Source organism: Gobio gobio, assembly GCF_949357685.1.
Source record: "Gobio gobio genome assembly, chromosome: 1".
NCBI classification, from domain to species: domain Eukaryota; kingdom Metazoa; phylum Chordata; class Actinopteri; order Cypriniformes; family Gobionidae; genus Gobio; species Gobio gobio.
The window spans coordinates 32,653,625-32,676,758 of NC_137097.1; the positions used below are offsets into that span (position 1 = coordinate 32,653,625).

The 23,134-nt window shown below is 38.8% G+C and overlaps 1 protein-coding gene across 1 annotated transcript; it reads left to right on the forward strand.

Moving 5' to 3' along the window:
- Positions 1–205: 205 nt before the first annotated feature.
- sdr42e2 (short chain dehydrogenase/reductase family 42E, member 2) lies at positions 206–23,087 on the forward strand (the record flags this gene model as incomplete). Its single annotated transcript, XM_079808038.1, has 11 exons — positions 206–556; positions 2,861–2,956; positions 7,947–8,004; positions 8,348–8,466; positions 10,382–10,457; positions 12,769–12,851; positions 15,660–15,797; positions 15,889–15,954; positions 16,056–16,119; positions 16,280–16,353; positions 22,860–23,087. The coding sequence occupies 11 exons, from the start codon at positions 206–208 to the stop codon at positions 23,085–23,087; spliced, it is 1,353 nt and encodes a 450-aa protein (XP_079664164.1).
- Between the last annotated feature and the right edge of the window lie 47 nt (positions 23,088–23,134).

Below are 23,134 nucleotides of genomic sequence, written 5' to 3' on the forward strand. Positions count from 1 at the left end.
ACTCGATGAGCAGTTTTTGGCAAGGCGAGTGTAAGGAAAAGTTTGGAGTCAGCCTCTTTACATGGAGAGGTGAATTATGCATTCATTCACTCACTCATAGGCAGATCTGTTTCACAGCGGACACTCGTTCATTAGACTCTCACTGTCTCTGATCATCCCCAGACAGGACGGACGCAGTAGAGGTATCTGAAGCCCCTTGTGCATTATGAAGGAGAACAGGTCCTTGTGTCAGGTGGAGCAGCTGCCCTGTGCGTGTCTCCTGGACTGCCGCCGGCAGACCCACAGCCGCACCGCCGCCGTCACCAGCGCCCCCATCAGACACAGAGCCAACGGGGCGGTGGGCGCCTTGTGCAACAGTCCCAATTGCGTGGTGGCCAGCGGGCTGGAGGGTCCAGAGCTGGGGCAGGGCGGGGCCGGCAGGGTGCTGGTCACCGGTGGAGCCGGGTACTTCGGATTCAGGCTGGGCCGCACTCTGGCCGGTCAAGGGGCCACGGTCTTAATGCTGGATCTCCACAAGCCGCCCTGGGATATCCCAGATGGAGCTGTCTTCCAGCAGGTACAGTGAAACTGGAGAGGAGCGCATCGGTGTCACTGGGTTGTCGAGGGGCTGTTGGGCAGCGGGGCGTAACAGAAGCAGGTGGGTGCCAGGTGCACCGCTGAGACCGAATGGTGGCCTCCGGTTTCAGCACACGTTTTCATGACTCGGGTGTCTCGGAGAAACCGCTAAGCTTCGGGAATAGCCATGAAAGTGAATCTGAACCTGCCATGTAAAACAGAACTTGACATGGTGTCAGTATTGTGTTGAGCTTCTGTTTTTACATGGCGTATGATAGTTATAGGCAGCCCAAATGTGACCCTGGACCACAAAACCAATCATAAGGGTTATTTTTTTTAAATTGAGATGTGTACATCATCTGAAAGCTGAATAAATAAGCTTTCCATTGATGTATGGTTTGTTAGAATATAGGACAATGTTTGGCTGAGATACAACATCTGGAATCTGAGGGTGCAAGAAAATCTAAATATTGAGAAAATCGCCTTTAAAGTTGTCCAAATTAAGTCCTAACAATGCATATTACTACTAATAATACATTTTTTGATTTACGGTAGGAAATTTACAAAATATCTTCATGGAACATGATCTTTACTTAATATCCTAATGATTTTTGGCATAAAAGGAAAATGAATAATTTTGACCCATACAATGTATTATTGGCTATAGACGCATGACTGGTTTTGTGCTCCAGGGTCACATTTGGTCTGTTTACAACGGGGGGAAAACAATGCTCAGTTCAGCTTATAGTAGCATTGTCCATAGTTAGGACAGCTAAATAAAGAGGGAGGAGAAAACATTTCCATATACTTGATGTCAAAGTTTGTGCATCTAACTTGGTAAAAGCCAAACAAGTTAGACAGATGTACAGTTGCATGACATGTCCTTGAAAATCATGAACAAATCTGTGCAAAAAGTTCCAATTATTCCTGATAAACAAACAATATTTGTCTCAAATATTGAAGTCATTTAATTTCCAGCGAAACTTAGAAACCAAAATTGACCATTTTTTGGGTTGCACTTTATTTTACAGTCCTGTTCTGCATGTACATACTATATACTTATTATAGAAATTACAATAACTGGGTCCTAACCCTGAAGTTACCCCTAAACATAACCTTAACCCATGTAGTTACCTTAGTACTTTCTTAGGTAAGTATACTGCGAGTATACACGTACTGTAAAATAAAGTGTAACCATTTTTTTGTATGTCCCATTAATCATTTTTGGAACTGTGTGGTTGTTTTACATGGTAATAATAACTTTCAAGTTGAAGTTGAAGGGCATTTTTGTAACCAGTGGATTTATTACTGCATTAATGTCTAGAGTAAAATCTGGGCAAACACTGATTGAGAACCAGTAGGTTAGTGAAGAAATTTACATGATAGATAGTGATACCAAAAAATAGTAAGTTACACCCCATAGCCAGGTGATATTTGATACAATGTTGAGTTTTCATCCAAACCATCTATGGCAAGCCGTTTTGACCTTTAATCATTCTCATGATATGAATTCTTGATATCAACAATGATGTCGTCACTCACAGAAATACAAATTCTTGACATCAAAAATTTAATTTCAACTAGTTAAAATTATAATTCTTGATATCAGACATTTTTATTTTTACTAGTAACAAATCAATTATTGATATCATAAATTATGATTTTATTAGTATGAATTGTATTTCTGATATGTGAAATTGGAATTTTAACTAAGAAATCAATTCTTGATACCAACAACTGAATTTGAATGGCAGCCTATGATGGAAGTAAACTATGGTTTACTAGTGGAAACTGAATTGTTGAATTCATACCCTGGGAATGAATAAAAGTCAAAACGGCTTGCCATAAACCATCATTTTGGGATTGAGATTGACATTTCAGTGTTTAAAGTATGTTGGATCAGCATTAAAATTTTGATGAAAGCCGACAGCAGAAAAAAAAATCCATTTGTAGTGTTAATTCAATGCAATTAATATTGACGCATCAACATTGTTTCAATGGTTTCTTGCTATCTGTGATATAGAAATATTGTCTAAAAGTAATCAAAAGGTTTCAGGCAAATTGTTGTGATTCTGTCAGGTCCAATCAAACTTATTTGCAACCCTAATCAAGAATAATGTGAATATGCATTCCCTGTTTAGTTGTTCTAGACTATTTTATGGATTAACAAAATTCATATAATGCGAGACCCAAATATCGAAAACTGTAATGAATGATTTCTGCACAGATTGTATTATTTTGTCCATCACTGTGAATGAATGGGCTTTGTTTTGTTTCAGTACATTTGTGTGTGCTTTACTTCCAGATTGATATTCGGGATTATGATGCCCTGTATAAGATCTGTGTGGGAGTGGACGTTATATTCCACACCGCTTCCTACGGGATGTCCGGTCCTGAACAGGTCAGTGAATGTAACATGCATCTAATGAGAGCTCGGTTTGTATTAGAATCGACTGAAACACTGAGACTGATTCCATTTAACATTACTTGAGTGAGTCCCAATTTTGCATTGAATTACAGTATATTAATATTTACATGTAGAACATTTGGTAACACTTTAGTCTAGGGTCCAATTCTTATTAACTAGTTGCTTGTTAGCATGCATAATACTAGGATATTGGCTGTTTATTAGAACTTATTAAGCACAAATTAATGCCTTATTCTGCAAGACCATATTCTACATCCCTAATCCTATCCAATACCTAAACTTAACAACTACCTTACTAACTATTAATAAGCAGTAATTATTGCTAGTATACAGAGGCAAAAAACGTATATCACATAATTATTTTATTATATTATTTTAAAGGATGGATTATAATAGCTTTAAAGTGAAAAAAGTGACATGTGCTGACATGTTGTTTGCCATAATATCTTTATTAGTTATCATTTTCTACCTTCCCCAATGTATGCAATCGAAATCGGTACAACTTTGCTCACATCTGCATGTTATCATTTAGTTATGATAGAAATTAGAAATGACAACAATAAAACAAAAGTGACCGTTTGAAGATCAGAAAAGTCATTAATTTTAAACACAAAAGTGTCCCTGTGTGGATCCATAACAGGTTAGCACTATCTTAACATAAAAAGAAAAGAAAAAGAACAGTTTGTTAATGACACAATGACACGCACACTGTAAAATCCAACAGTGATTCCAACGAACACTTTTTAGTTTACTTTACTTTTTACTTTAATTGTAAAAATAAAGTAATCTGTACTATTCACATACTATTCCTTTTTACTTAGAACCCCCAAGTTAAGATTAATTGATTGGTTTGAGTGCCATTTTGTCAAGCAAAATAAAAACACCATTATGGTGATCAGTGTTCACTTTGGCTGGGCACTTGGAACTAGCCTGCACTCACAGAAATATTTCACCCAAAATTTAAGATTTATGTAATTTTATTAAATGACAAATTCCCATTTATATTTTTTTCATAATTTTAACACAAATCTACCAAATAAACTTTACACAATTTATTTTCATTAGGATAATAAAACCTATTTATTTAAAATACATAAAGTTTATTGTATAAATTGCATAATAATCAAGAGAACTAAATCAGGATAATTAAAAAAGTTAAATAACATTTATTTGAATCATGTTAAATGTATATTCATGGCAGAGTTAGTTTTTATGCATTTACATCTATTTGATTTTATTTAAAAACTCATATTTTTAAAATCTATACATTAAAAGTAAATAAACTCTAAAAGATTTAATCAATTTTACAATTTATTTAATGCAATTAGTTAATAAATACTAACATTGTTTGAATAATAAGAGTTATAAAACAAACAAGATTCTGTTATTTAAAGTTTATGTGATTGGTTTTCATCAAAGTTATGAAAAAAAAATCCATTTGGGAAACAGGAAACAACGTCACTTTCGCTGGACACAAGCCCTCGAGATATTGTGGGAATCCGTCACACACATCCCACTGAGCAAAGGCGTACGTTGAAAAGACGTCCACTGAGGAGCCAGAATGAAAGTTTTTATGACGTCTGTTTTTGACATGTTCAGCACGTCCGATATAGACGCTCATGGAACCTCAAGGTTAAAAACTAGTTCAAATTATGGACATATTTTCCATTTGTAATTGCAAAGCAACTCACAGACAGTGTGTGTTTGTCCAGAAATCATGAAAATAAAAGAAACTTAGCTCACACCTTTAGACACTTTAGACAACTTATCATCTGTAATTCACACATCTTTGGATCGTGAGAGAATCGTGGGATTCAATCCAGGATCTTCTTGCTGTGAGGAGACAGTGTTTCCCACTGAGACACTGGTGCTGCCCTTAATCACAGACATAAGACACACTTTGACTATTTCTGTCAGACGTCTACAGAAGCTCTTACTGAGAATTAACTGAGCTTTAGATGTTGATGTTTATGTTTCATTTGAAGTCACCATTGTGGTGGGAAGCGTTTGCTTTAGTTGGGCTCTTGGTCCCTGTACTTGAGTTAGCTTTTCTTTGGCTGCTGTAACTGTGTGTGTGAAACACAATAGTTATGGCTGAGAAAGCAAAGATAAAGTGACTTCAGGTGTTGTCAGCTCCTTGTTGATGACTAAATCATCAGAAGTCTAGAATCTGATGCTGTGCTTTCAAGTTTTATGTTCTTGTTCGGCAAATAATAATTTGTTTATATACTATAACCTTGTGAATCTGCTGTATTGACACCAATAGCAATAAACAAATCACTCATATTGAAAGATGATAAAACAGCAGGTGCACATTGTTTTGAGAAAATATTTCTCATAGTCACACACAGACATCAAGATTTTGCATATGATTCACAACAACGGTGACAATCATAAAAAAAACTTCATGCTGTAATGCATGATGGGTAGCTTCAAAGTACAAAACTCAAAACTCATGCTTGATTGTCACCGTTGTTGTGAATCATATGCAAAATCTTGATGTCTGTGTGTGACTATGAGAAATATTTTCTCAAAACAATGTGCACCTGCTGTTTTATCATCTTTCAGGATGAGTGATTTGTTTATTGCTATTGGTGTCAATACAGCAGATTCACAAGGTTATAGTATATAAACAAATTATTATTTGCCAAACAAGAACATAAAACTCGAAAGCACAACATCAGATTCTAGACTTCTGATGATTTAGTCATCAACAAGGAGCTGACAACACCTGAAGTCACTTTATCTTTGCTTTCTCAGCCATAACTATTGTGTTTCACACACACAGTTACAGCAGCCAAAGAAAAGCTAACTCAAGTACAGGGACCAAGAGCCCAACTAAAGCAAACGCTTCCCACCACAATGGTGACTTCAAATTAACTATAAATATCAACATCTAAAGCTCTGTTAATTCTCAGTAAGAGCTTCTGTAGACGTCTGACAGAAATAGTCAAAGTGTGTCTTATGTCTGTGATTAAGGGCAGCTCCAGTGTCTCAGTGGGAAACACTGTCTCCTCACAGCAAGAAGATCCTGGATTGAATCCCACGATTCTCTCACGATCCAAAGATGTGTGAATTACAGATGCTAAGTTGTCTAAAGTGTCTAAAGGTGTGAGCTAAGTTTCTTTTATTTTCATGATTTCTGGACAAACACACACTGTCTGTGAGTTGCTTTGCAATTACAAATGGAAAATATGTCCATAATTTGAACTAGTTTTTAACCTTGAGGTTCCATGAGCGTTTATATCGGAACACGTCAAAAACACGTCAAAAACAGACGTCATAAAAACTTTCATTCTGGCTCCTCAGTGGACGTCTTTTCAACGTACGCCTTTGCTCAGTGGGATGTGTGTGACGGATTCCCACAATATCTCGAGGGCTTGTGTCCAGCGAAAGTGACGTTGTTTCCTGTTTCCCAAATGGATTTTTTTTCATAACTTTGATGAAAACCAATCACATAAACTTTAAATAACAGAATCTTGTTTGTTTTATAACTCTTATTATTCAAACAATGTTAGTATTTATTAACTAATTGCATTAAATAAATTGTAAAATTGATTAAATCTTTTAGAGTTTATTTACTTTTAATGTATAGATTTTAAAAATATGAGTTTTTAAATAAAATCAAATAGATGTAAATGCATAAAAACTAACTCTGCCATGAATATACATTTAACATGATTCAAATAAATGTTATTTAACTTTTTTAATTATCCTGATTTAGTTCTCTTAATTATTATGCAATTTATACAATAAACTTTATGTATTTTAAATAAATAGGTTTTATCATCCTAATGAAAATAAATTGTGTAAAGTTTATTTGGTAGATTTGTGTTAAAATTATGAAAAAAATATAAATGGGAATTTGTCATTTAATAAAATTACATAAATCTTAAATTTTGGGTGAAATATTTCTGTGAGTGTGGTCCTACCATACTCTTGTACATTTCATTTGTACATAGAGTCTGGCCACTCTCCATTGACAAGTGTTAACTTTCTTGAAGTTGGGTACTCTTGGGTAGTTTTAATAGTTTAAAACTATTGGATCTGCCCAGAGTCACTCTGGATCTGCCATAACCAATCACTAACGTTTGGTCGTGACATATGTCATCTCAAACTAGTGCGCGACATCAACGTCATCTTTCTCAGCCACTCCCTCTGTTCGCTGATTGGACCAGTTAAATTTTGACCGGAGAAAACCAGAGAATATATCGCAATCCCAGACGGCTTACTGAAGGAAAATGAAAATTGAGTGGAAGTATGTAGGAGGGCGGAGCCAGGCTAACTTGGAACATTCATTTGATTGTAATTCTCTTCCTAATGATGCAGCGATGCAACAAGAAATCACTGTCATTTGGTTTTAAAGGAAGAGAAGTAATAAATAGGTTGTTTTTAAAAGCTGACCTAGATTCTGACTGAATAATTAACTAGTTAATGATTTAGTCAGAAATTAGGTCCCCTCCCTTCATGACATATAAGGATTGTTTACAATTTTATTGCTAATACTTACTTCATAAACACCTGTGAAACTTTTTATATAATCCATCTTTATTTGTAACAATACCTTGCAGTTGACCATACTTAAGTCACACAAAGACTTCAAAACACAACAATGGTATCTACACTAAGTCAGGAGTAAATCTAAAGTAAAAGATCAAGTACACTCTACAGGTCTTTTTTAGTCACTAGAACTCTTGTGTAAGTGAACTATACTAACTAAGCATTTGGCAATTGTTTTGCATACTTTTTTTAAGTAAGTCTAACTAATTCGATTTTACAGTGTGTAAAATTGTTTAAATTAATGTCTAGTTGTTAGGCCATAATCCGATTCGTTATGTTGTGATAAATGCTTTAAGTTTCATTTTAACATGACTATTATTGTTGCATTATTATATGTTTAAGGAGTGAACCTAAGTCAGGACTGAAGTGAAATACGCTGGTCATGTATTTTCTTGTTCTTCAGCTGAGGAGAAAGCAGATTGAATCAGTCAATGTTGGCGGCACGAACAATGTCATAAACGGTGAGCTGTCAACATTATATAATTGGTATTGTAATAGCCTGTTATTCAGATAAGTGTTTCTCACTAGAGCTTGTATTCTAATGGTATTTGAAATATTCCCCCTTCAGTTCGTTCCCAAGAGCATATAGATTCACAGCAGAGATTCAAAGGCTAAAGAGAGTCCTACATTTAGTGAGCTGTCTATGTAGGCATCATACACAATGTGCACTAGATTATAAGATCTTCTAAGATTCACAGGCAACACCATGTGTAGGCAGGCAAGCTTCGCTAAAGACATATTTAAGAAAGAATTAGGTTTAATGTCATTTAAAGTATGCTTTTGTTTTTGGTTGGTGTGTTGTAGTCTGTACAGAGCGAGGCATTTCCAGACTCGTCTACACCAGCACTGTGAATGTGGCGTTTGCCGGCAAACCCATTGATGACGGAGATGAAGACTCAGTTCCTTGTGTGCCACTGGACATGGTGAGATGCGCACTGAGTGTGCTATGATTTATCTTGCATTCAGACAGTTTGTGAAGTGCACATGTTGGTTTGTTCAATATTGAGACTTTTTTGAATACCAGCCCCGTTCTAAAGCCCAGCTCCAGCTTTGAGCTGCAAGGTGAAAAAGGAGCAGGTTTTGAAAGGGACTATTAGTAACACTGCTTTACTGTTTTGCTTCTGTTTAGCTTACTGCTCATTTTAGAAAATTCTGTAACAAAATCAGTTTTGTTCAATGTTTTATTTTAAGACATTTGTCAGGTTTTTGTCCTTAAAACATCTTGTGTTTTGGACTCACATGTCATCCCATGCCTCTATTGCTAATTCCATTAGCTTCATCCATTGGTATCAGGCTAATGCAGTTATTGGAGAGTGATCGATTGATTAAGTGTGTGATTAACCTCAGTCTGTGCGTCACTGTGGGCGGCAGCAGCGTCTCTTATTTACAGTTTTCCACCTTATCTGATTTCATGAAATACACCAATTTTGTCCTGATTGGGTGGGCCAGGCTCCTGATTGGGTGGGTCAGGCTCCTGGTTGGATGGGCTAGGCTTCTGATTGGGTGGAACAGGCTCCTGATTGGGTGGGTCAGGCTCCTGGTTGGATGGGCTAGGCTTCTGATTGGGTGGAACAGGCTCCTGATTGGGTGGGCAATAAGTAACATGAATTGCTATCAATTAAATGTGTCATCATGTACTAATTCCTTATCAACATACAGAAAGGGTCTTTAAATGGGGGTCCATGGGTTGGTCTGCGAATTATTGTTGATCACAAATAATTCTGTTAAAAAACATCACACTAAGTCAAATTTTAAAATTAGCTCCCTCAAACGAAAGCAAGTTGATACTGTAATAATATCATACTGGCGAAGCAGATTTGGCAAAAGCTCCAGTGTGTTTTTGTGTTTGTGCTCTGGAGAACAAATGTTTCGATTTACAACATGTTTTTGCAGTGGTGAGAAATGTAGCCAATCACAGTCATGTTTGTTGATCTCTTGAACGCAATGGCCAATCAGAGGCATTTAATTTTGTCAGAATCATATCACTGCTTGAAACGCCGGAGTTGTCCGCTTAAAACGCGGTGACACAATCTGTTTGCGAATGCTGCCTTAGAAGGATGCAGCCTCTGATTTGGGACGCAGCTCATGTCTACACCGGACACAATGCGGCACAACACAATAACCCATTATAATCAGTGATGCTGTCTACTGTACACTGGATGTACTGATCTCTTACATTACTGATCATTGTGATCACAGGCATCAGGAGTGGATAACTTTCACTAGGGATTAGTGTGTCATGTTGAAGCGGACTCTTGCTTTGCTCCAGTGTGCTCCGGTTCACTGTCCCGAAGAACAGTAGACTGACGTTAAGGAAGGTTAATGGAATCAAATTAGTCTATCCGACACCTCACTCGTGCTACAGAAGTCACCCGCTTTTGTCTGCCCAAACTTCATACATGAATACATAACATCTGATGAATCATACAACGGTACAGCTTACACACTCAGATTTCACTGGTGCTCATTTTCGGGCCGAGGTTGACTAATGTGTGATGACTTTCACTTTCTTTCACTAATAGAGTTAGTAATATGCATTATGTTTATTATACTTTTTACCAAGCCTGGGCACCAAATTGTGACCTTATTGATAGCTTATATATATATATAATATGTTGTGGTTTATAGTATGTTTTGTTCAAATATTTAAAAAAATCATTGAGATTTATCAAATGCATTGGACACTTCATATTCTGAGCACTTTTATTTGAGAATTGATATCCTGTATTTAATTTGAAGAATACTATCCCATCATTAAGTCATTGTACAGTCTACAAATGATCATGAGTTCTTGTCATTTGTTTAAATTTGAAAAATTATTTTTCTTCTCTCTTCAAGCACATAGACCATTACTCCAGGACTAAAGCTATCGCCGAACACATGGTGCTCACTGCCAATGGAAGATCAACAAAAGGTACGGAAATGGAAACTTGTTGATCTCTGAAGTCAATCCTGTTATTGCGCACAATAGCAATAAGCGCAAGTGGTGTCATGTACCCTGATCATATTATGTGTATGTGTATGTGTATGTGTATGTGTATGTGTATGTGTATGTGTATGTGTATGTGTATGTGTATGTGTATGTGTATGTGTATGTGTATGTGTATGTGTAGATGTGTGTGTGTCCACTGCTGATGAGGTACTGAGGTAACGGCTGCTATGGTAATGACCACAGCCTGCAACCCAACCCAACCAGACCTGATGACACTGTTTTAAATTTAGACCTAGGCTTAATAATAAAGCCAAGCACGGGGGAGGCTTATTCTGTGTGTGTGTGTGGGCTCTGTGCCAATAAGTGCACACCTCCTTACAAAGCACAAAGTGAGAAACAACATCGCTATTTCAAGCAGTCTAAAATTATATAATTAAATGTACATTTTATTATTTTTTCTGGTTTCATTAATATTATATCATTTTCAAGTACAGTTTAAAAAAAACTTTTAAGACTCGAAGTGCACTACAAGTGCACATTCATTAATGATTTAGTACACCAATACACCAATCAGGCATAACATTATGACCTAATATTCCTAAAGCCCCGTTTCCACCGAAATTACCCGGAACAATTTGTACCAGGAACTTTTTTACAGGAACTTTTACCCCCCCCCAGACCTGCTACTGTCTGCGTTTCCACTGCGGTCTAAAGTACCGTGAAGATTAGGCAAATTAGTCCAGAGACGTTGGACTGCGCGCGGCTGCTCCTCACAGTCAGCGACGGACAATAATCATTTTTGTGCGATACTGTCTGCAACAATAACAAGTATGGAGGAGATGCAAGCAGCGCTGCTTTTGCTAGTTATGTATTGGTTTACTAAATATGTAATTAATAAAACGGCAGAAAAGAGACGAGCACTGATATTAAAGCGTATTCTGAAATCTTGTAAAGCTAGATTTAAAATAAGACAAAGTATGTTATTATCAGCTATTACGGACATTGACCGTGCAATTGCTGAGACAACGCCTGCCATCGGACAGAAAGAGCAAGACTGATATTAACTGAAGGCAGAACGAACCTCGCAAGACTTTTAAAAATGCTTGTTGAAATAAAATGCCGCGTGAGCTTAACCAATCAGCATGTTCAGCGCCCAAGTCCCACCCCCGAAAGTTGCGGAACTTTGAAAAAGTACTACCTCGCGAGCAGGGCCGTTTGGAGGGGGAAATATTTACCCAGAACTTCATTTAGACCCTGGTTCCTGTGGTCGCAACACACCGAGTACCACCCCAAAGTTCCTAGTTCCTGGGGAAAGTTCCTGCGGTGAAAACGCGGCTTAATATTGTGTTGGTCCCCCTTTTGCTGCCAAAACAGCCCTGACACATCGAGGCATGGACTCCTGAAGGTGTGCTGTGGTATCTGGCGCCAAGATGTTAGCAGCACCTGTATGCTGTGAGGTGGGTCCTCCATGGATCGGACTTGTTTGTTCAGCACATCCCACAGATGCTCGATTGGATTGAGATCTGGGGAATTTGGAGGCCAAGTCAACACCTCAAACTCATTGTTGTGCTCCTCAAACCATTCCTGAACCATTTGTGCTTTGTGGCAGTGCACATTATCCTGCTGAAAGAGCCACAGCCACCAGGGAATACCGTTTCCATGGGTGTACATGGTCTGCAACAATGCTTAGGTAGGTGGTAGGTACCTGGATGGCAGGACCCAAGGTTTCCCGACAGAACATTGCCCAAAGCATCACACTGCCTCCCGTCTTCGCTCCCCACATGGAGCCAATGAGCCTTGGCCGTCCATGACCCTGTCGCTGGTTCACCACTGTTCCTTCCTTGGGCCACTTTTGATAGATACTAACCACTACAGACCGGGAACACCCCACAAGAGCAGTTGTCTAGCCATCACAATTTGGCTCTTGTCAAACTTGCTCAAATCCTTACGCTTGCCCATTTTTCCTGCTTCTAACACATCAATTTGAGGACAAAATGTACACTTGCTGTCAAACATATCCCACCCACTGCCATGATGAAGTGTTATTCAATTCACCTCATAATGTTATGCCTGATTGGTGTATATCAAAGTACCATAGTATTACCATCTATAGCCATCTCTATACCAAGGTACAACCACAGAATGTAAAACATATATTTATTTCTCACTAGCTGGAATAACTGGATTCAGAGTTGGGTCAAATAATAAAATCTTGTTTAGATAGGCATCTATTAATGTATATGTGAAAATGCATGGATATATTGTTTATAATACTGAGGTATTATTGTGATAGGTGGTGGTCTTCTACAGACGTGTGTCCTACGCCCCTCTGGTATCTATGGTCCTGAAGAGAGAAGACATTTGCACAGGGTGATGGTGAGACCCCGGTTCAGCTGTTTCTTTTCCACTCTTTTTCCTCTTTTACTCCCTCTCACACCCCTGAGCCCCCCCCCTCTCACAGATCCCAGACAGTTGTACTTTGCAGGCTCAGCTGTGCCAATGTGCCCAGAGCTGTACAATATTAATGGAGTCTGTGGGAAGCTCCTGTTACAGCATGTGCTTGTGCTGTGCCTGTACCTGTACCTACATACAGACACATGACTGTCTGCACTTATACAGACGCATGTGTGGCTGTGCTTCCTCATGTAATCTCTACACAATTAATCTTGTATTCTACTCACCCTCAGTTAAGGCCCCGATACACTCACTGCAAAGTTATTTTTCATTGTTCGATTAAGGTAAAAAGTTTGAAATACATGACCAGAGGTATACTGTTCAGTGGTGACCAGTGGTATAATGATTACAACATTTTCTACTATAAAGCAGCCCCGATTCTCTGACACATCGAGTGGAGAGATCCACCTATGGGAAGGGCATCCGTACCTGACCTCTGCATAAACATCTTATTTAGCCAAGTCTGGCTTGACAGACAGGAGCGTGTGCCCAATGCCAGGTAAGGGGCCGCCCCTTACCGAAGTGCATAAAGCACTTGCACATGCCACCTTGAGCATATTCACTTCTCGCGCAGAAAGCAGGGCAAGCTTGGTGGATCTCTTCACTCAATGTTTCCGAGAACTGGGGTTACAAACAGTTAGAAACTCGTATTTGTGAGGATGCTACACCAGCAAAGAAATTAATTGCATGTAGTAAAATGCATACATAAACCTGAAAATGTGCACAATGATGGAAATTTTGGTGTCAGGTGAGGGTACAATGACATGCTTAGTGACATGAATAATCTGGGCTCTACAGGTTTAAAATGGGGAAATGGGATACCCTGTGTTTGTGTGTGTGGATGGTGCATGAGGAATGAACAGAGAATGCATGAAAATAACTGACATGGCAGAAGCCAAGGCCAGGAACAAAGCTGACTTGAAAGATAGAAGCTTAAGGGAGATGTTTCCCGGGGGCTCAAAAGACTGTTGCAACAAAGACTTCAGCACCATGGAGAGGTCCCACTCTGGAACTACTCTTCTAGTGACTGGAAGGGAACAGCGAGCACCCTTCATAAATCTACGAATAAGGGGGTGTTGCCCCACCCTGGTGCCGTCAAAACCAACATGACATGCAGTGATAGCCGCTAAATAGAATAGTCAGGTCCTGCAAAAAGCCCAAAATATCAGAGACTGAGCACTATCAACAGTGTCAACAGGCGCCCCTCAAACCACTCTTCAATCACATTCTGAATAGTGGCAATTACAAGTGATAACAAGGGTGGTAGATTTCCCTATTCGCTTGGGACAAGAGGTCCGTACATAATGGGAGAGGGATAATCTCAGAAGTGGCACCAGCCATGGTGCTTTGGGCCACCTGGTGCTATCAAAATCAGTGTCAGGCTTTGCTCTCTCGCCCTGGCCAGGGTAGACATTATTAGGCAAAGGGGAGGGAATGCATAGAGCAGCATGTTGGGCCATGGATGGGCCAGTGATTCCACGCCAAGGGGGGCATCCTCGTCCTGTAGTGAGAATAGCATAAGGCAAAGAACTAGGCGAAGTGATTGATGGTTGCCTGGCCTAATCCGTAGCAGGGGGGATAGGTAGATGTACAGAGGGTGTTTGGCAACCGGCACCACAGCGATGCACTGCTTCTCACTATCTGGGAGACCGGATAGATTAAGCTACAGTGTACAGTCTCCAAGAGAAAGCCATAGCTATAGCTTGAACACGCATAGAGAGGCCATATCCATAAATTTGAGACCTGCAAAACTTGTTTGATGTAGAGCGGATCTACCCAGCAATGCTTTGTGTGTTTTGCACATGCAGAGAGGGCAGGGAGAAGCTGCTTCCAAGGGCCAGGAGGGTGTCCCAGAATGTTCCCGTCAAAAATGTCCCTCTCTTGCTCCGAGGCATTCGATATCGCGGCAAGCAGTCGCTCACTCAAAAAACTCTTAAGAGGACCGATTGGGACAAGGCAGTGTGTACTTTAGCCTGAGGGGCTACAGACAGCGGGATGGTGTCCTAGTCATCCGAGTCGCTGAGAAGTCCTGCATCACCCTTGTCAATGAAAGGGGTTTTAGGTGATATATATCTTCAAAAATAGCCGGGCCAGCTTAGAGAGGCCGCACCACAAGAGGCCCCTGTGTGCACACAAGCATTGCCTTTTTCCCCATCAGAGTCGGACAATCCTACGCTCTGTGTAGCGGCCACTTTGAGCCTTCGGCACCAGAGCTTTTTAGGGAGTGCCAAGCAATAGCTACCATTCTGTGGGGAAGTTGATTGCTACTTCAGCTTAATTAAGGCCCACGCAAATAACAAAGAAGGGATGGGAATCCCTCTCGGCGATGAGGGTGCCACACACGGCCGGACAGGCTTGCGAGTGTATCCCGTGTTGATTTTGAAAGCTCCATGGTGGAAAAAAGGAACCAAATTAAGATTGCAAAAGGCAGACAACCAGAGGAAAGGGCAAAAAAGGCAAAATAAGAGGAGAGCAGCCTAATAGAAAGTACAAGTGTGGGCGACTTGCAGGAAAAGGTCAGCTAACCTGGCTAACAAGACAAATACGTCTAGCAGAGGCTAATCCAAAGATGTGTCCTCCTGTAGGCAATCGTGAAGTCCATAAACCAACGAGCTGTGAGTAAGAAGTTTTCGCTTGAAGGATAACAGGGCCTTTAGAGGGGTTTGTTAGCTAAGATCTGTCGATTGTTGAATGCAGAAACAAGGTTTTATGATTCTCTTCTCTTCTCAGGTAAATGTGGAGAGGAGGTTGTTCAGCTTTTGCTTTGGGGACCCTAATGCCAAGATGAACTGGGTGCATGTGGATAATTTGGTGATGGCTCATGTTTTAGCAGCAGAAGCACTCACTGCAGAGAAAGCTTTTGTGGCGGTATGTGTGGCATGATAGAGATTTGTTTTATTGCAATCAGCAGTACTGAAGCCAGATTATGTATAATTGTTTATGTGTAATTTTTTTTTAGAGTGGACAGGCTTACTTTATCAATGATGGGGAGTCTGTCAATGTCTTTGAATGGTTGACACCTCTGGTATGTAACAACCAATCCAAGTATATTTAATTAACCCATGTATATTTGAAAGAATTCAATTACTTGCTATTTTAAGCAACTATACCTTTATCTATTTCCAGTTTGAAAGACTGGGTTATGGTCGGCCACTGATTCACCTTCCTGTGTCTCTGGTCTACTCAGCAGGTGTGACTAAAGTGAAATTAAAAGTATTATTGTTTGTTGTTGTATTTATTTCCAAATGCAACTATTAATCTTATTCTTTATTTGTTTTAATCCCATTTTTTGTGCCTGGAGCTTGAATTGAGAAATTAATTTGTTAAATGAACTTTCTCACCTTCTCCAGCCATTCTGATGGAGCGACTGCATGTGACTCTGAGGCCTATACTGGAAATACCATTGCTTCTGACAAGAAATGAGGTAAATGTGTTCTTTCCAGCCTTCATTACATTATGCAGTTTGCTCTGATCACTTTTTCCTACTAAAGTTGTTTTGATGCCATCTTGAGAGCAGTGTGACATTACATTGCCCCTCCGCTATTATAGGTAATTAAACTCCATTAACAAACAGAGAACTCAGAGAAACACACCCAGAGGAGCTGTAATCTAGGTAAACATACAGTAGTAAGATGAACCAATATTAAGATATTGAATATCAACAAAATTATATCAAGATCATTATATCAATATAAAGATTCACCTGTTCAACTGCTTGTTAACGCAGATATTTAATCAGCCAATCACATGGCAGCAACTTTGGCTATGTTTAAGTCTTATTTTGTTCTCAATTTGTTCTCAATTGTTCTCAAGGATATTATCATTGATATTTGTCTGAGAGGGGCACTTTTGATTCATTTTGAAAAAGTGCAGGGGCTCGAGCACCCAAAGCGATTTATTTCTCCCAACAATCTGAGAAAAAATCTTGTTGGTTCCTTTGTTCGGTGGAGATTATCTGGTAATGTGAGGTGTTTACAGATCAAATCTTTAACCTTTAATCAGTGTATCAGTCGTTCAGTTGGTTTTTGATTTAATATTTAAAGTCTAAAAATGAGAAAACAGCTCTTTTTTTTTTTTTAGATAAACGAAAAAACAAGATTACGGCTTGATTTTTCGTTTTTCGTTCAGAGATGGAAAAATGAATGTTGCAATATCACGACTGCTTGTCTAACGTGTCAATGAAAACATGACACAACCGTACGGACAAAGAGAAGAGCTGGAGAGAAATCACCTTGATTTTGAACATACCGGTTGAGTGTAGAAAGCTGCTTGCAAATGTTAACATTACCTGTTGATTCTCGGGAGGGGAAAATCGAAGATAAATCGGCCTGAAACTCCTGTAGTGTGAGCCCAGCTTAAGGGACTTTATTGGTGCCAGACGGGCTGGTCTGACAATACAAGATTGGAAAAACAATATTGATCTTGAGTCTTGATTTTTTGCTGCGATATTCAGATGCTCAGAATTTGGCGTAAACAGCATGAAAGCATGGATCCATCCTGCCTTGTATCAGTGGTTTAGGCTGCTGGTGGTGTAATGTTGTGAGGGATATTTTCTTGGCACACTTTGGGCCTCTTAGTACCAATTGAGCATCGTTTAAACGCCACATCCTACCTGAGTATTGTTGATGACCATGTCCATCCCATTGATAACATGCCATCATGTCACAAAGCTCAGATCATTTCAAACTGGTTTCTTGAACATGGCGATGAGTATCTCAAATATCTCAATCCAATAGAGCAGCTTTGGGATGTGGTGGAAAGGGATATTCACATCATGGATGTGCAGAAGACAAATCTTCAGCACTGTGATGCTATCATGACAATATAGACCAGAATATCTGAGGAATGTTTCCAGCAGCTTGTTGAATCTATGCCAAGAAGAATTAAATAAGTTCTGAAGGCAAAAGGGGGTCCAACCAAGTACTAGCAAGGTGTACCAAATAAAGTGGCCGGCGTGTGTGTGTGTGTGTGTGTGTGTGTGTGTGTGTGTGTGTGTGTGTGTGATACACTGAAGGTGCTGGCGCCATGGCAATAGCTGAAGCCTAAGTGGCAGCTTAGGTTACCATCAGCATATAGCTACTTCCTTCAACTCTCCTTAACATGCACAGAAGCTCTAGTACTCCTGCACTCAATGTAATGAATGTAGAGTTTACATTCAATAATCCATCGGACCTCATAAATCATATGAGCAGGCATCATAGATATAGATAACAGTCTGCATGTGCCTCCTCTAGCCGTTTAAGCATCACAGATCCTGGGATGGTAGTAAAGGATGACAAACAAGTTGGCATGAAGTTTGAGCAAGAAAGAGTTTCTTTAGTAGAGCCGGGCGTGGACTGGTGCTGTGACATGCATTAGTCATGAGAAACAGAAGCCAAGGCCTGAAGGGGCGATTCTGGTCAGATGGCGGCAGGTTTGATGATTGCTTTGTGAATAAAACATGAGGCACCAGCTCCTTGCTGGAGCTTTAGGTTTGAGATGGACAGGTGAAGTGCCACAGAGGAAAGATACACATTAGCACACGAACCAGGAAATGAGAATGTCAATCACACAATGGCAACCTCCATCCCAGTTTCTGATCCAAATCGTACACTATTATATACAGTGGCACCAAAACGATTGGGACACATTAAAATCACACTTTTCCAAGTGGTTTGGTTGAAAATGAATGGATCTATTATTTTATAATTTAGAACTAAACAAGCCTCTGTTTGGTTTGATATTTTGACATTCATAGTGTGGCTTAAGTGTCCAAATACTTTTTGTGGCCACCATACTATATTTATATTAGTTTTGCCATTTGAGTGTTGCAAGTGTGGTGTTCTGTCCACTAGATGGCCATAGTCTGTTTCATAGCATGATCTGATCACAGAGTCCACCTCTAAATAATCCAAATGTGGGATTTAACGTTCTGAGCTGAAAGTTTAAAGATATGTTATCAGAATAAAATGTCAGATCTACCCGTCTGCTGGTAGCTATTCCTGGGTTTATGCCAAGTTATCTATTAAAATTATCTAACTAACTAATTTGTTTGTTCCAGGTCTCTAATATGATTTGATTCAATTCAGTTCAAGTTTATTTGTATAGAACTTTTAACAATACATATTGCTTCAAAGCAGCCTAAGATTATCTTGATTACAATAAGATTGCCTTCATCTGAAAACTTTGCAATTGGCCAAACAGTGTTTCAAGAGTGCTGACACTGGGACGTTTCACTATTCAATGGATCTCTCTGCTTGTCTGTGTTTATACCCTTTGGATATGGCACTTTGGATCCACGCTTTCATGTTGTTCATGCCAAATTCTGACCATATGAATGTCACAGCAGAAATCGAGACTCATCAGACCAGGCAATGTTTTCCTATCTTCTATTATCCAGTTTTGGTGAGCCTGTCTGAATAGTTGCCTCAGTCTGGCCATTCTCCTGGATATTTTCTTCTTTTTTAGACCATTCTCTGTAAACCCTAGAGATGATTGTGCGTGAAACTCCATGTAGATTCAGATTGGCCCGTCTGGCACCAACAACCATACCAACAACTTAAATCACCTTTCTTCCCCATTCTGATGCTCAGATCGTCTTAAAGGATTAGTTCCAGTGCACTGAAACATTCGCTCCCTAAAAAGTCCCACAATGCACCGCAAAACTCAGGGTGCATCGATGCTCACTATGTTCCCTTAATGGAAGTTCTGAAGTGTGAGTCAACTCACTACACATAACAACCGATAACGATATGTTTTTAAAAATAAAAACCATTATTTTATTATATTTCAGCATAAACATACATTGTTTTAGTAATGAACACAATCTAGCTATTATTTATAATTTATTTAAAGCTGAAATGTTGCACATACTAGTAACACTCTAAAAAAGGCTGGGTTAAAAACAGCCCAAGTTGGGTTGAAAATGGACAAACCCAGCAATTGAGTTGTTTTAACCCAGCGGTTGGGTTAAATGTTTGCTTAAAACAACCCAATTGGTTTGTCTATTTTCAACCCAACTTGGGCTGTTTTTAACCCAGCATTTTTTAGAGTGCAAGCAAAGTATTTTTCATAATGTACTTTAAGTAACATTACAAGTAATGTCAGAGATATATCATCTCGGCTGTTGTTCATAAATACCAGTTATGATGTTGTACAAATGAGGATGTTGTCACATCACCGGATATAGAGTCATCAGTGTCCCAGTGTGTCGTGAGCCAGCGTCCTTTACTGTCCTTACCAGTGCCCCGGATTCGTGTATGCGATATACTAAATCACAAGCTAGGGAACTGAATGAGACGCACCCATAGACTACATGCCTGTGAGTTGCTGCCATGTGATTGGCTGAAAAGACATTTGCATTAACGAGCAGTTGAACAGGTGTACCTAATACATACACACTTCCATGTTTAAAACTTTAGGTAGTAAGATTTTTTTTTTATTCAGCTAGGATCATGTGAATAGCTTTGTGTCACAAGAATACATTACATTTGAGAATGTATTCAAATAGTAAACCTTTCTTTTAAATTGTAATAATAAACAAGTATACAGACTGTATATATTTTTTAGAATCTTAAGTTCACATTTTGGGGGAAAAAAGTGTTGTTTTGGTGTGAATAAAAAAAAACATTTGTAGTCAGGTGTGTAAATAAGAACAAGCTATGGTTCTTTTCGACTAATCTGTTGCTACTACTAGGGAAAATTACATCAGCTTAATAAATATTTATTAGCTGAGATGATAAGCTTAATAATGTGCCCGGTCACTACACACACACACTTCAGACAGCTCCTGGTCTAGACAGCAGTGTGTTGGGTCAGGGGAAGCGACAATGGCTCTTGGCCCAGTGGAGATTTTCCATGTAGATACCCAACCTGAAGGCTGGTAAGGGGAGAGAGACCGCGGGGGCATTTTATGGTGCCAGGAGAGCACGAGGGTAAAGAGCCACTTAATGTAAAAGTAATGCCAGGTAACAGGAGGTCATTAAAGCCATTAGTAAATGTGAAGCCCTCAGAATCTGATCTGAGAAGTCAAATCCAGAGCCCATCTCTCAGCGCAGTGTCCAGCTTCAGGACAATCAGACAGTGACACCTCTTAATCAACCTAAATTCTCATCATGTTTTAAACCAATCCTTCAACTGGAAAAGTACTCCCAACAACTCAAATAACAGACATTTGTTACTGGCTAGCGATTGCTTCAAACTAAAACAGATCCTTGCGAAAAATAAGTACACTTTAGCGTACTTTAAAAAAAGAAGTACTAAATACTATTTACTATTTTACTATAATTGGTAGAATTTAAGTGTTTTTTTTAACCCACTTAAGTAGGACTTAAGTACATCTTGTAACTATTATGTAATTTCATAATTACTTCTATTGTCTTTAAAATGTGGTTAAAGCTGCTAAATGAACTGCCAAGCATTTGATAAACTAAATTATATTTTAATGCCATTTTTATTGAAACTTGTAAAACCCATTTTTATTTATTTATTTATTTTTTATTTGAGTGTTCATCAGAGTGGTCCAAGACCTTAGGACTTTTGTCGCACTTGAACCATGAATACACAAAAAAAATTACTGGATTTGAACGAATTGAATGCAAGGAATGCTTCAGTATACATACACAGCAAACTAACGCAGTTAAATTAACTCTGCTCAGAGTGCATATGTTCCCTCTCTAAAGAGTGTTAAAGTAACTCTGAATCAGAGTTAAAGTTAATATGATAATTAATTATTAAGTAATGATTGAGTAATGTCTGATTTGTTGCAAGAAAGTTTTGTTGGTGAATAAAATCTGTTAATAACAAATAACCACTTTTGGTCAGAGAAAAGATCCAGTTATTCTGAATTATTCTACTTTATGAAGCTGAAAACGATATCACCTGATCATCTTTGTTTCTGGCTTTCTTCGCAAAAAAAATTATGTTTTGGTAAACACTGTTACAAAGACTACAAACTCACATAAAAAGCCGAGAGTCATATTGCCCAACTAAATGAAACACTAATCACCATAATGATGACCAATTATTAACATTTTCAATAAATCATCAACATCTAAACCTCTGTTAATTTTCAAAAAGAACTTCTGTAGACGTCTGACAGAAAAAAGTCAATAATGCGTGAAGCTGGTAATGCTGTTTGTGGAGTTGTTTAATCCTCATCTGCTGAGATCTTCAGAGATTTAATGTCTTCTTTTATCTTCAGTTGATTTCATCTAAGGCTGTGGCTGAAGTCAGTTGTAGTTCTTGTTGTGTCCCTTTCCTTCAGTGATTCTGTTAACATCTGCTTTGTTAACATCAGGTGTTCATCATTAATGCTTAATCATCACTTAATTAATCTCTTAATTATATCAATAACTTTAACACTGCCTCAGTGTTACTTTAACACTCTGTAGAGTGGAATAATGTGTACTCTGAACAGTGTTGATTTAACATTGGGGATTTTGCTGTGTAGAAAAGCCGAAAAAAAACTTAAAATAAAAACAAAAAATGCTAAAACTTTACCAAAAAATTATTTATAATGTCTACATGTAATTCAAATGCATATGAAGAGAAATTAGAAATTTATAATTTTTTTTCCACAGAGGTGACACCCAAATTGACCCAATGTAAGATATTTTGAGCTGATTTGAGCTGGTTTATGCATGTATCAGAAAAATATTTTGAATTTAAGTTGAAAGAATGTAAATAATGTACTTAAATTATATTATTTATTGATAAAATCTAGTAATTTAAAGTTTTTTTTTATGGAAAAAATATTAAATGATATAACCTTTCTGGACAAAAAAAAAGTATACTTTTCGGGCTTTGGGTCATTTTGACCCGCGAGGGAAGGATTTCTGATCTGATATCACAGAGACTGATCAGTATCATCTCATCTCTGTCTCAGATGAGCTTGCTATTAGCATGTTGACCACTCCTGACATGACCGTCTGACCTCTGCATCCCTCGCAGGTGAGAAGCATTGCTGTCAGTCACACCTTTAAAATTGAGAAGGCACAGCGAGAACTGGGCTTCGTTCCTAAGAAGTACAGCCTGACTGACTCAGTGGATCAGTACCTGCGGAGCCGACCGGCGCGTCCAGCCGCGTCATTTCCCAGCACACAGTACCTCTTCCTGCTGCTCCTGCTGCTTGTGATCGGACTCCTCGCCCTCATGATCTGCTCTGCAGCCTGGGAATAATACACCTCAGCCTTACTTCTACTAGAGAAATCCCTTGTAGTGTTTGA